The sequence below is a fragment of the Amphibalanus amphitrite genome, unplaced genomic scaffold, assembly GCF_019059575.1.
Source record: "Amphibalanus amphitrite isolate SeventyFive unplaced genomic scaffold, NRLGWU_Aamphi_draft 000330F_arrow, whole genome shotgun sequence".
Classification (NCBI taxonomy): domain Eukaryota; kingdom Metazoa; phylum Arthropoda; class Thecostraca; order Balanomorpha; family Balanidae; genus Amphibalanus; species Amphibalanus amphitrite.
The window spans coordinates 646,965-660,594 of NW_024881825.1; the positions used below are offsets into that span (position 1 = coordinate 646,965).

General features: G+C 51.0%; 1 protein-coding gene across 3 annotated transcripts; it reads left to right on the plus strand.

Annotated features, from left to right (window-relative positions):
- Window positions 1-115: 115 nt before the first annotated feature.
- LOC122388660 (5'-AMP-activated protein kinase subunit beta-2-like) lies at window positions 116-10,596 on the plus strand. 3 transcript variants are annotated; one of them, XM_043379926.1, is made up of 3 exons: window positions 116-155; window positions 2,611-2,755; window positions 8,493-10,596. In XM_043379926.1, the coding sequence occupies exon 3, from the start codon at window positions 8,822-8,824 to the stop codon at window positions 9,302-9,304; it is 483 nt and encodes a 160-aa protein (XP_043235861.1). In that variant the 5' UTR covers window positions 116-155; window positions 2,611-2,755; window positions 8,493-8,821; the 3' UTR covers window positions 9,305-10,596. The 3 variants fall into 3 exon arrangements, 1 of the variants encoding a protein (XP_043235861.1); XR_006257844.1 differs by lacking the exon at window positions 116-155 and adding an exon at window positions 162-189 and having other exon boundaries at window positions 8,493-8,627; XR_006257843.1 differs by lacking the exon at window positions 116-155 and adding an exon at window positions 291-307 and having other exon boundaries at window positions 8,493-8,627.
- The last annotated feature ends 3,034 nt before the right edge of the window (window positions 10,597-13,630 follow it).

The following is a 13,630-nucleotide window of genomic DNA, read 5'->3' on the forward strand; positions in this document are numbered from 1 at the left end:
GAACCTTACACCTACGGATTTAAAGCTATCTACCTGAAAACTTCTGTCTAAATTTAGCTGCGTTTTTAAGTTATTCCTATATGATACATAACTGGCGCATGGTGAGATATGTTGCCGATTGCGCCAAAAAGCGCTAACCAACGTAACCAACCGAGGTTTCTAAAAAAAAGCTTTCTTAACATTTAATGAGTACAATAAAAAGGAGCAAAAATAGATTTATGTATTTGCCCGTTCATCGGTGACCTTGATTATTCAAGTCATAACTCCCAAAGTCTAATCTCCACATGTGCTGGCCAGTTCGCAATCTGTAGGATCAGGGTTGTCGATTTCTCAAAATGGTTGGGGGTGCTCAACCCCTGCACCGGGTGAAAGATTGCAGCTTTGCCATGGGGCACAACCGTACAAGGCATGGTTGGGTAATGGGTATCCCCATAAGGTACTAATAATCCCGGGATTTCCACTAATATTTCCCAAAGGTTGAACGTTCTTCAAAATCATTCTGTTCGCCCTAGTACTTGGCTACCTCATTACATAAACATCTTTCCGAAAAAAGTCGTACATTTGCCGGCAGCTCGGCAGCAGCCCCAGCACCTCTGTAATAAGGTGACAGAAACCGATGACCGCGGTTAGCACCGGTGCAGCAGCCCCTGCGGTCCACAGGGGCGGACATTGCGCGGGAGGCAACGGTATAGCTAGGAGGCTCTGGCGTTAATCAGACGATCACAATAATCGCAAAAAAATGACAGGTGATCGCTTTTCGATATTTATGGGTTTACGATTTTCCTCAGTGGCGTAGCCAGGTGGGCCCGTGAGGCACATGCCCCCCCCCCATCAGGTTCAGGGGCCCATCAGGTTATTCGGGCCTGAGGGGCACTGCGGCGCCAATTGGCCGCTGAGGGTCCAGGTTGGCTATATTTGGACTCAGAAGGGCCCCACAGGGCTCGTAAGAACACCTCATGGGCCCACAAGTACCAACATTAAGATCTCCATAAGGGCCCAAGCCAGCCTCTGAGGGCCACTTGCCGGCTTCTGGGGGTCTTAACCGGCCTATAGGGGCCAGCTCTAGGAGCTGCACACCCGCCTGTAATGGCCCCACACCCATTTCTCTGAGGGCCCCTATAACGGCGACTGTGAGGGCCCTCACCGGCACCCCTGAGCGCCACACCGGCGTCTCTGAGGGCCCCACACCCCTAACTCTGAGGCCCTACACCAATGCCTTTAAAAACCCTACATGGGCGGTTCTGAGGGCCCTTGACAGTTACCAGCGACCCTGACGGCCCCACACAGGTGACTCGGAGGATCCCAGCGGCGTCTGAGCGCACCATGCCAGTCTCTGAGAACCACACAAGGCTCCTGAAGGCACCGGTGACCTCTTGATATCTTCTTGTCGGCCTTTGAAGGGCCCGTTCCGTAATAGCAGTTCTGAGGGCCCCACGCGCGCCTGTGATGGCCCTAAACCAGTGTCTCTGAGAGCCACCACAACGGCGCCTGTGAGGGCCGTCACCGGCGACTGTGAAGCCCCCACACCGGCGCCTCCAGTCCGAGGGCCCCACATTATCATATCTGAGGGCCCCACACTAGTGCCTCTTAAGGCCCTATATCGGCGGCTCTGAGGGCCCAACATCGTAGCTTCTGAAGGCCCCACAAGTGCGCATGTGACGGCCACTCTGTCACCGGTGACATTTGAAGGCCCCACACCGGCGACTGAGGGCTCCATCGGCGTCTAAGTCCGTTCCGGTCTCTAAAGACGACCCCACAGGGTTTCTGAAGGTACCACCGGCCTCTGATGGCCCTTTGCCGGCCTCTGAGGGCCCGTCGCCGGTCTCTGGAGCCCCTTGCCGGCTTGTAAAGGGTACGCGCCAGCAACTCTAAGGGTCCGACACCCGTGTACGACGGACCCACACTGCAGTGTCTCAACAACTTAACGTCTTTTTTCGCTCTTCTTCTTAAAACTAACTTTTCTGGCTTTACATCTTTATTTCATGCCTTGTAAATTGCGTAATTGTTTTATTTTTATTAGTGAAAGACTGCAGAACAATTATTTTCCTCAAGCAGAGTTAGTGGGAGTTATTGAGGGACAAAATCATTGGGGGTGCCCGGAAAACCATTGGGGGTGCTCATTTGAGCATTAGGGGTGCTGCAGCACCCCCAAAGGTATACAAATCGACACCCATGTGTAGGATCGAGTTTTGTCTGTCACTCATGACTCAACAACAAAAAAATCGTGATTATGAGCAGTTCTTCGATGGTTATGGGGGGTTTGAATGAGGACGTGTTGGAAACATAATCCAAATATTGATTATCGCTCCTTGTTGTTGTATGGTCATGGCTCCGCCCAATTTGGTGACATAATCTTAAATCTGACATAATCTTGTTTTCTGCCTCAGCTCTGGAACATGGTGAACACATTGCAAAGTGCAGACATATCAATCGGCCTTGATATCAATCAATAACAAAGTTATGTTTTTACTGCCATATTGTCTTCTGAGCCTGGTCCTGGTTGCTGGCACAGCTTTTTGTACATTACAATTCTGTTTTTTAAGGTCTATTGAAAGCAAATGTTGACATTGTTCATAACTCCAAACAAGTTGAAGTGGATTTCTCTTTCAGGCACAGGAATAACTTACTAGTGAACAAACTGCAAGGCTGCAACCCACCAGCCTGTCATGGGTAATGCTCAGAACCGAGAGCGTGGCCAGTCGGCGAGCTCAGCGTCGCCAGTCACCAGGGCGACGGTGGCAGAGTCAGCCTTCAGGTCAGCTATCAGTGGGTGCTAGATCTGTATGAGGGGGAGGGGCTAAGGTTTGACTGGCCTCCAGGTATTGGTAGATATTTTGATTACCTACCATCTTAGCAGTTAGCAGTACTGTGTGATAACTGATAACTAACTGTGATAACTGTGTGACAACTGGACAAGTCTCAAGTTTAAGTGATACATATGTGTACCTAGGAGCAATGATGTGGGCTTCAGTGTGAGAGTCCATCATGCAAGTGTAACTGAATCTATGACCATGTGGTGGCATGCAATGTTTAACATGGATCGTGTGCATACATTTGATAGGCACTGCTGTAGAATGAGAGCTACACTTTTTTATAAGTGGTTCAGGTTGCATATAAATCCATTTTACATCATTTATTTAAGGGTCATTGTGATCAGCTGCTGTCATTGCCAGTCATTGTAAGTAGTGATCTGATTACTCATTGATGAGTATGTGAAGTTTGTTTTTGGTAAACTGTTCTTATGTTCAACATCACAAGACATAAGCCCTGCCTAGATCCAGATCCAACTTGCTCATTGGTTGGCATTCAAATGAGGAGTTACTGTAACCAGTAAAACGCCTTTTGGGCGACCAACGGAGCGAGCGAGAGGATGGGCCTTGCACGTGCGAAATTGCGAGGGGGTACCCCCTAACTTGTGCACTGCACCCTACTAACCGGTCTTTAGCGATGTGCCAAATTTCAGCGCAATCGGCCTAGCCGTTCTCGAGATCTGGAAGCGGCACACTGCACGTGCGCACGTGCAAGCGGGGTCCAAACTGACTTTTGCACGGCACCCTACTAACTGGTCCCCAACCGTGTACCAAATTTGAGCGCAATCGGCCCAGCCGTTCTCGAGATCTGGGAGCGCCCCCTGCACGTGCGCACGTGCTGTAGCACCCCAACCTGGTGTCCTTGGGGCACTTGACCTGACCTCAGAGGTCACCGGTTGACGTAGGACCTTAAAATCGGGTATCAATCTCTGCGTCTCGTAACGGCGCACACGCTCGTTTTTTTCCGCGACGCGCCAGCTCCATCAGGGGCGAAACGACTAATAAGCATTTCGGCAAATGGCATTTCGACTTTTTTGACAGGTCGGCAAAAAGCACATCGGCAAAATGACATTCGGCGAAATGCATTCGGCAAATCGCCTTTCAGCAATTACCACCTCGGCCGGCGCGTATGTAGAAAACCAATAGGTCCGGTGAGGGTTAAATTGTTGTGTATCTGGCCGCTGTTTTATCTTACCTTGCTAATTTATATCGAGTCTTACTTTCTAGTCTTAATATTTAGAAGGTTCTTTCTTGTAGCACACTTGTTTTATTAGTACGACGTTATGGGCGCAAAATGACCTTAGCAGTCGGCGCGCCCTAAAGCCCCAATCAACAAACAAACGGCTTCAGGCCGAAGGCCTGAAGCCTGATGCACAACCACTTAACCTAAAAATAATTGACTTATCATTGTCTGCAATCTATTAATGTATCTTCTTCCTTATCCACGGGAAGGCAAAAATCAGTAGGTCAGGTAAGGTAAGGTTTAGTTATGTTTTTCTTATACTTTGGTGACATGTAAGTGGGTTTCTAGCTTTGAAAAGCGAGTCGGTCCTTAAGTTAACCCTCGCCCTGGCAGGGGGGTCGATGCGACCCCCCTAAGGTTTTTCGAAGATAGCGTAAAAACGGCGGTGCGCAGCGCCGCCAAATTTAACACAGCCTATGGGGCAACCTTTTTACATATTACCTGAAAATTTCAGGTCCGGGTGACCTTGGGTCAGGTCACCAGGTCAGAAAAACCGGTACAAGGTCATGGTCAAATTTCAATTTTCTTTTTGCACCTGTCCAACTCACAGTTTTCGACTGATTGCCTTCAAACTCTCAGGATGTGCTAAGTTCACCGAGTTGTATAACATATATTCCGGCTTTTTTGAGGTCACTGACCTGAGGTCAGTTAGAGGTCATTACGTCGTAATGTTAAGCCTACGGGAAAATACTAAATTCGGAAAATACTGGAGATATCCGTTTTGTTCTATCACTTTTGTGCTTTGAAACCACGGTACTTAACAGCAGGTCACTTGGTGCTTCTTTGTTTGGTGTACTAATCCATGGGTCAGGTCAAATGAGGTCAACTGAGGTCAAATGACGTTTTTGCCAATAACTTGGCACATAATGACGCTAGAGCTTAAAAAATGGTACCATTGTGTTTCTGGTGATCAGCCGAATCGAATGATATGCAATATGATGCAATTTGGTTAACTTGAACTTAATTTATTAAGCTAAGTTTACTTAAAATTTAAGAAAAACTTTAAGTACACTTAAGCAAGCTAAAAAGTATATCATTCGACGCGCCTTGACGTGCTGAGTTCACTGGTGCTTTTCTTTTTTTTTCTCTATCTTAATTAGATCAAAAGTTATAAGCGAAAAACTTTTGACCTGTTTTTAGCGAAATTTTTACATTTATACCCTCCCAAAACCCCCCTAAATATTGACCTAGAGCAACCAAATTTGCACAGGGGCGAAAACTCCAGGGGGCCCACCTACTTACCAAATTTGGTGTTTCTAGGTGCCATAGGAGCCAATCGCGGGGGGGGGGGTCGCATCGACCCCCCCTGCCAGGCCGTGTTATGAAAAATGCCCTGCCAGGGCGAGGGTTAATACTTACGGGTCAAGTTAGGTTAGGTTAGGTTAATTTCGACTAATTGGCATTTCGGCAAATTGACATTTCGACTTATTGACTTTTCGGTAAATTGACATTTCGACTAATTGACACTTCGGCAAATTTACATTTCGACTAATTAGCATTTCGGCAAATTAGCATTTCGAGGAATTGACATTTCGACTAATTGACATTTCGGCAAATTGACATTTCGGCAAATTTACATTTCGACTAATTAGCATTTCGGCAAATTAGCATTTCGGCGAATTGACATTTCGACTAATTGACTTTTCGGCAAATTGACATTTCGGCAAATTGACATTTTCGGCTTATTGCACGTCGGCAAGAAGGTATGTCGGCAAATTGCATTTCGACTTTTAGCACTTCGCCCTTTTGACACGTCGGCAAAAAGACACGTCGGCAAAACGCATTCGACATATTGACATTCGGCGAATAAGCATTCGGCAAAATGCAGTTCGGCAAATTGTCCTGTAACCCCCCAACCTTAACCCTCGCCCCGTTGGGGGGGGGCCATTTTGGCCCCCCCTGTGGTTTTTCCTGAATAGCAACGCCAAATTTTCAGTACCTTTCCGGGCATCAATTTGACACCTTCACACCAAATTTCAAGTCTTAGGTCACCTTAGGTCAGGAGTTATTGAGGTCAAACTGAGGTCATGTTCGAGCAAAAATGAGCAAAAACATGCAATCTTGAAACGCTCACCAAATCTACAGTTATCAAGCAATTTCAAAGTTCTTTATATGGTCTAGTAGACAAAAAGCGGCGCTACAAAACTGCTATCTCGGATTTTCAAAATTTTGGTTTTTGACCAAAAAATCAAAAAATTGATTTTTTTAGAAAAACTAAAAAAATCCAAAATTTTTCCGAATTTCGAAAAAACCGGAATATATGTGATAGTCCCTAGCGCTCTTCTATATACATACCAAATTTCAGATCGATATCTCGTTTTTTGGCCAAGTTATAGCGAAAAAACTGTCAAAAATGATGACGTCAAATTTTTTGAACTCAATTTTTAGCGATTCTAGACCACGTACGGCAAAACAAAGACCACCATTGAACTCCCCGTGACGAGCTGCATCGATTCGATACCCATTTTATGCAAAAATATTAACTTTGAAATTTGACCTAATTTGACCTGACCTTGACCTGACCTTGACCTGACCTTGACCAAAACGTGACCTAAGCTGGCCCCAAAGGCTGCCTGACCCACATAATCGCATTTGTCATGTAAAATGGACCATAAAACACGTATCACACGACACTTTCATATTGTGACCCCCCAGTGACCTGACCTCAGTGACCTGACCTGGTATCAGTGACCTCAACTAGCAAAATATGTGTTTGAAGAACATTTCCCCATCGATGATTTTCAATGAAATGCATTTTACTCGATTTTACAACGCATTTCTTGAAATGCCTGTAAACGGTGAAAATTGGACCTTTTACCTGACCTGTGACGTCATCGGTTTGACCTAGGTCAATAAAATTGGGTCACAAGGTAGTTCCCTGATAGGGCTATCCAACACCGTTTGCCGCTTGTCGCTACGTTGCGTGGTTCTCGAGATCTTAGGGGGGGGGGGGCAAAATGGCCCCCCCCAACGGGGCGCGTTGCTCGGCAGAGCCCAACGGGGCGCGGGTTAACACATGCAGATGAATTATCTGATGGAGACCTAACTGTGTACCGAGTTTCAATTCAATCGGCCCAACCGTTGTGCCGTTATTGAGGTTGCAATTTTGGGGGTTCTTGAAAAATGTCCAACTTTACCACGCGCCACGTGCGGTGGTTGGCAAGAACGCATGGTGGCCATCACACCACAGAACTTTTACGTCCAAGTGACATTCAGTAAAGAAGACCGCTTGTCAATCGGATGTCCCGTTCCTAAGATATTAGCTTTTGAAGAGCGTCCCCACGGCCGGCCGGCCGGCCGGCCGCTCATACTCAGGATTTTCCCTTAATTCAGTATGAGACTCCGCTCGCTTCGCTCGCTCCGTAACAATTTAATTGAAATTAGTTGAAATGGTATATTAGTCAATTTAAATTTTGATCAAACTGTAGTTAAAATGCTTAGTGAATTGTGCCATTGAGTGAATCTGTCCTGTGAATATAATCACATCACTTCACACATCCCAAATCTGTGTCCTTCCCTCATTGTTCCCCCCAGTCCAGTCACACAGACACCAGTCCCCCGAGCTGCCCGGCCACACAGACACCAGTCCCCCGAGCTGCCCGGCCACACAGACACCAGTCCCCCAGCTGCCCGGCCACACAGACACCAGTCCCCAGAGCTGCCCGGCCACACAGACACCAGTCCCCCGAGCTGCCCGGCCACACAGACACCAGTCCCCCAGCTGCCCGGCCACACAGACACCAGTCCCCCGAGCTGCCCGGCCACACAGACACCAGTCCCCCGAGCTGCCCGGCCACACAGACACCAGTCCCCCGAGCTGCCCGGCCACACAGACACCAGTCCCCAGAGCTGACCGGCCACACAGACACCAGTCCCCCGAGCTGCCCGGCCACACAGACACCAGTCCCCCAGCTGCCCGGCCACACAGACACCAGTCCCCAGAGCTGACCGGCCACACAGACACCAGTCCCCAGAGCTGCCCGGCCACACAGACACCAGTCCCCAGAGCTGCCCGGCCACACAGACACCAGTCCCCCGAGCTGCCCGGCCACACAGACACCAGTCCCCAGAGCTGCCCGGCCACACAGACACCAGTCCCCCGAGCTGCCCGGCCACACAGACACCAGTCCCCAGAGCTGCCCGGCCACACAGACACCAGTCCCCCGAGCTGCCCGGCCACACAGACACCAGTCCCCCAGCTGCCCGGCCACACAGACACCAGTCCCCCGAGCTGCCCGGCCACACAGACACCAGTCCCCGAGCTGCCCGGCCACACAGACACCAGTCCCCAGAGCTGCCCGGCCACACAGACACCAGTCCCCCGAGCTGCCCGGCCACACAGACACCAGTCCCCCGAGCTGCCCGGCCACACACAGTCCCCCAGCTGCCCGGCCACACAGACCGCCGACTGACGGTCCCTGTGTCTCTGTGTGCGCCAGTTTCGACCAGCAGCAGCAGCGGCGGCGCGGCTCGCTGGCGCTGCAGGACGAGGACCCGCTGACGCTGCCGTCGCTGTCGCGGCGCCGCGTCAGCGACGGCGTGGAGCCGACGGCGCCGCCCGTGCCGCCGGCCTCGCCCGCCTCGCTGCCGCACCAGCACTCTGCGCCCAGCGAGGTGCCGGCGCCGTCCGCCGAGCGGCCCAGCAGCCCCTGCTGCCCGTAGTCATCCAGTGGAAAAAGGGCGGCCAGGACGTGCAGCTGTGCGGCAGCTTCACCGGCTGGAAGCCCATCCCGATGGCCCGCAGCGAGAGCAACATCAATCGGAGCACATGAGCATCGTCAACCTGCCCGAGGGCCGGCACGAGTACAAGTTCCGCATCGACGGCCAGTGGGTGGTGGACACCAGCGAGCCCACCGCCGACACCGACGACGGCGACAAGACCAACTACATCGACGTCAAGGGCTCCGACTTCGCCGCCTGCGAGGCGCTGAACCTGGAGACGGCGCCGGCGGCCGGCGACCTGTCGGGCTCGCCGCCGGGCAGCTACGGCCGCGAGCCGCCGCCCAGCCGCGCCGCCGCCTGGGAGAGCCGGGCCGCCAGCCAGCCGCCGGCGCTGCCGCCCCACCTGCTCCAGGTGATCCTCAACAAGGACACGCCCGTGTCGTGCGAGCCCACCCTGCTGCCGGCGCCCAACCACGTGATGCTCAACCACCTGTACGCGCTGAGCATCAAGGACGGTGTCATGGTGCTCAGCGCCACCCACCGCTACCGCAAAAAGTACGTCACCACGCTGCTCTACAAGCCCATCTAGGGGTCGGCGGCCGCGGGGACGAGACGGGGCAGACGGGCCGGCGTCAGGCGGGAGCAGACGCTCGGGTGACCAGATCACCGCTGAGGCCGGACCAGGAATCTCGGCGCCAGCCGCCACCAGTTTGACCAGATTCACGACACTGATGAGCTTTGAGGGCCAGTGGCCGACGATACCACTTTGTTTTAGGTATTCAGAAACGTATGATTATTACTAGTTTTAGAACATTTTGCCGTTATGGGAATTTTTGTTTGCTAGAGGATTGTTTTGCGTTTCGACACAGTTCGAAAATGTGTACTCATTTACGTCGCCGGCTAGATGCGCGGCGTGTACCCTCTTGCAAAAGTGCCAAATCTCGGTTCACGTAGTTGAGTGCAGCGTCTGGTGTGTTTTCGTCTCCGAATTCCGATTATCATTGTAGTTACAGTAGACCCGTAACCCGTTCGGCTGCGTGTCAGTTCGTGATCGGAATGCTCGCTCCCTGTGTTCGCTGTTCCCCGGAGACGAGTCACATCTGTGCAATACGCGGTGCGGTTCTGCCGTCGGCCGCCAGAGGGCAGGCCGCCGCCGCAGCTCGCACGGAGCCGGCGGAACCCACGCTGACCGTACACGACGCAGCTGTGTCCCTGCACCACGCGCTGTGCCAGTAATCTCTTAGGGAGGCCGCCCCATGACATGCTTAGTGGTTATGTTTATCGTGGTTTATGCTATCTCATGACTTGTTTATGATCTGGTTCGAAATTAGGCTAGCCTGCTCAATCTTGCCAGGAAGGTCTTCTAGTCTGTATCGCTATGTCGGTGACTCTTGGAGCTTATGATACCCACCTGTTTATAAAGCGTCGTATTTTGTATCGTATCACACAGCAATCTCGCCAATTTCGCACGCGGACTGCCCTTAAGTCTCTTACCGCAGATGTGCAGCCCGCGGTCCCACAGTCTTTCGGTCTGGACACTGCTTCGTCACAGGGCCCGCTCGATCCCCCACTGCCGACTCGGCGTCCGACCCCGTGTAACAAACCTGCCGTTCATGAGCTGTCGTACTACCCGGGGTAGATCAGCAGGGCCGGGGGAGGCTCATGTATTGCCCCCCCCCCGCGCGGCGTTCCGGTCAGTCTGATTCCCCCACCCAGCCCAGCGCACTACGTCGATCTGAACAGGCGCTGTGCGAATCAATCAACATCGCGACAAATCAACATTCAGGCTCGTGCATACTCGCTTTGCGCATTGCTTACATGTTTGCGCCGTGATGATTGTTGGATGTATTCGTAAAGCATTACATTGGACTCGGCGATTTATTTCCCGCTGTGGTGAAGATAGTGTTATTGAGACAAATTGGAAGGTGCTCGTTAGAGATTGCAATCCCGGGATCGGGATCCCGGGATCCCGGCGGGATTTTAATCCCGATCCCGATCCCGAAATTCCGCCAATCCCGGGATCCCGAAAAGAATCGGTTTTTCAAAAAGAATGCAGCCGCTGCACGAGTCTTGTTTACACTGTTTATGGTGCTGCGTGACATAAAGCAGATAAACATTTAGCTGGCAGCCCGTATTGGCCGTCGACAATCGAGTGTTGGTAGCTCTCGGGTATCACCCACAGCGGTTAAGCCGCTTAAATACGTACGAAAAAAGGGTCCCGAACGCCAAAAAAAATTGCAGCATCAGCGCTGCAACATCTTTATCAGGATCACAGATCGTTCAGCGATTCTGACTTGCCCGTCCGTGGCCGGAACAAAGGAGGTCATCAAGACAGTCTTTGAGCTCGTGTCGCAGAAACATGTCACAGATGTCACGCAAGTGACGGCATAGCTCACTGATTCAGACGTTGAAGACGGTAGAGTGGAGCTCCCAGTCAGTGACTCTGCTCTCAAAGCGACTTTCGAGCAAATTCTGAGAGACATTAATGATGAAATCGGAACCGGAAGGAGGTAAAGTGACCAAGCGACGTTTTGAAAACATTGTGAAATAGGGAGCTGCCAAAGTTGGGGTACACTGGTTGCGAGTTTTTAAGCAGCAGACCTACCAGCATGGCAATGGCTTAAAACTGTCGCGCTAACTACGAGTAGCGTAGAGGAAGAGTGAGTGAGGCGTGGATGTGCTGGAACCCGTCTAGTAAACGTACTGGTCGACGCACAGTTTTATGAAGGCCAATTGGGAATAAATGCTAATGCTAATCAAATCGAAACGTTTTATTCGCAAATTCAATCGTTTTTAATGCAAATGACATGGTCTAAGGATGGCTTTTGGTTGCCTCTTTGTTTGTGGTAAGCTAAAAGACGCAAAATATGTCAGTAGGAAATCACTCTTACGACATTTAGTGACAAGACCGGGATCCCGGGATCCCGAAATAAAAACTTTCGGGATCCCGGGATTGGTAAAACGTTCCGGGATTGCAATCTCTAGTGCTCGTCTCATGAATAGTTGTCGTGGGGACTGAGAACGCTTCCCATCACTCAGATTCAAAACCAGCGCTCAATGACTGCCTTTATGCAAGGATCGTACTCGTTTCTGCGAAAATAAGCGTGGAGCATCGGGCTGACCTCGCATGAAAGGCCGACTCGGCTGACCGGCGCTCTCCTTCTCCGCTTCTAGAGGGGGTATGGAAAGGGGGCGTGCTGGATTACGGACCGCGCTGCCTTCACTCTTACCACAAACAACCACTAATAACCACTATCGTGGAGGAAACACAAATTAAACAATTCGTCAATCGGTATGGTAAAATATATTTGGTCAGCAGTCGCATTGACGGTGTGCGATGAACAACATCCGTACACGTGAAACACACGTCGCCACCAGCCCGCCTGGTCCGGCGTCTGGGCGGTGGCCTGAGCTGCGACACGGGTACAGGTCGCGACGGTGCAGCCACGCGCGACTAGCGGCCCTACTAGGCTGCAACTAGCGTGTGACTAGCGGCCCTACCAGGCGGAAACTACCTGCGTGTGACTAGTGGTGACGCTATGAACGTCACGGCTAAAGCTGGGTATACTGCCACCACCCTACGTAAGCCTCTAAAATCACTTTCGCTGGGTACAGCCCTCAGCAGACTGCGTGGTAGGTATTCTTTTTTCGACAAAACCGGTAATAACTCAAAGACTATGTTATCAGTCGATCGTAACTCATTGCACATAGATGCGCCATGCTTCACTCCTTCGATTTGGTTTATCACTAAACAAAGTATATGCCTTGTGTGGCAACAAAATGCAAAAGTTTGTTTTGGGGGCAAATATAAACTTTTGGGTTTTGTTGCCAAACTGGATGGAAAATGAATATGATTGTCATGCCAATCTAAGGTGCGGAGCCTTGCGCGTCTTGCTGTTACGATTTCCGAGTGACCGATAGCATAGTATCCGTGTTATTGACGGTTTTGTCGAAAAAAGAATACCTACCACGCAGTTTGCAGAGGGCTGTACGTGCCATTTTGCATTGGTGTACGCACTACATACACACTAGCACCGCAAGGTGAAATACGGATTGTGCAATAGCCAATACACCGCAGATTCCATCCACGCGACACAGAAATCACTGGGAAGGTATCACGGGTATGTCGCGGCCCACACACGGGCGAGCATTGGCGAGCTGTCATGGTAAGATATATTCGCACATCTGCCGCCAAAGAATCGCAGTGGTAACACGTCTCCTCCCACAGAATCGCCGTGGATATAGTCCGAGCGCGCTACATAAGCTCACTCTCACCCTGATTCTCCCGGTACAAGCTTGCCTCAGATGCAACATGAGGTACATACTTCCGTGAAACGTAACATGCCGTAACCCAGCACCACTGACGCATGCCGCATACATTCTATGTGTATCACCTGCAATCAAACAAGCACAACCTAATACCGATACCAGTAGGTGACCGTAAACATCACAAAATAAAGCCATTTTTCCACCAGTGCCACCCGGACGGTACATACAATAGCGCTGCGGTCTACCGTGTGTTCGTGCGCCACACATCACAAACAGCCAGTGCATGGAATGTTTGAGCTTTGTCAAAATGACATGAGCAAGTGCAGCCACGATTCCCCGTAACACTCAGCACCCAGTGACAGCCGTTCCCATTCTCCGACACATCGCTTCCACTCCGCTGAGAACAGCCTTCACATCAGGCCCTGCCCAGGCTGCGATTTGGAGCATAATGAGCGCTAGACGAGCAACGCGGTAGCAAAACTACACTGCTAAAGCGCGACGCTTATCAACGTAAAGCGTAGCCAGCCTCTGATTACATAGGTTCATATCCGGACCTATATACCACAAGCGTCTATCTCCAGGGCCAAACATCGCGGATTATCGACAGTCTGTTGTTGAATGTCGACAGTATTGTATAAATATCAGT

What these genes read in the sequence shown, in the direction of transcription:
- LOC122388660 (XM_043379926.1), top strand. Translation starts at nt 8,822, where the DNA reads ATGAGCATCGTCAACCTGCCCGAGGGCCGGCACGAGTACAAGTTCCGC.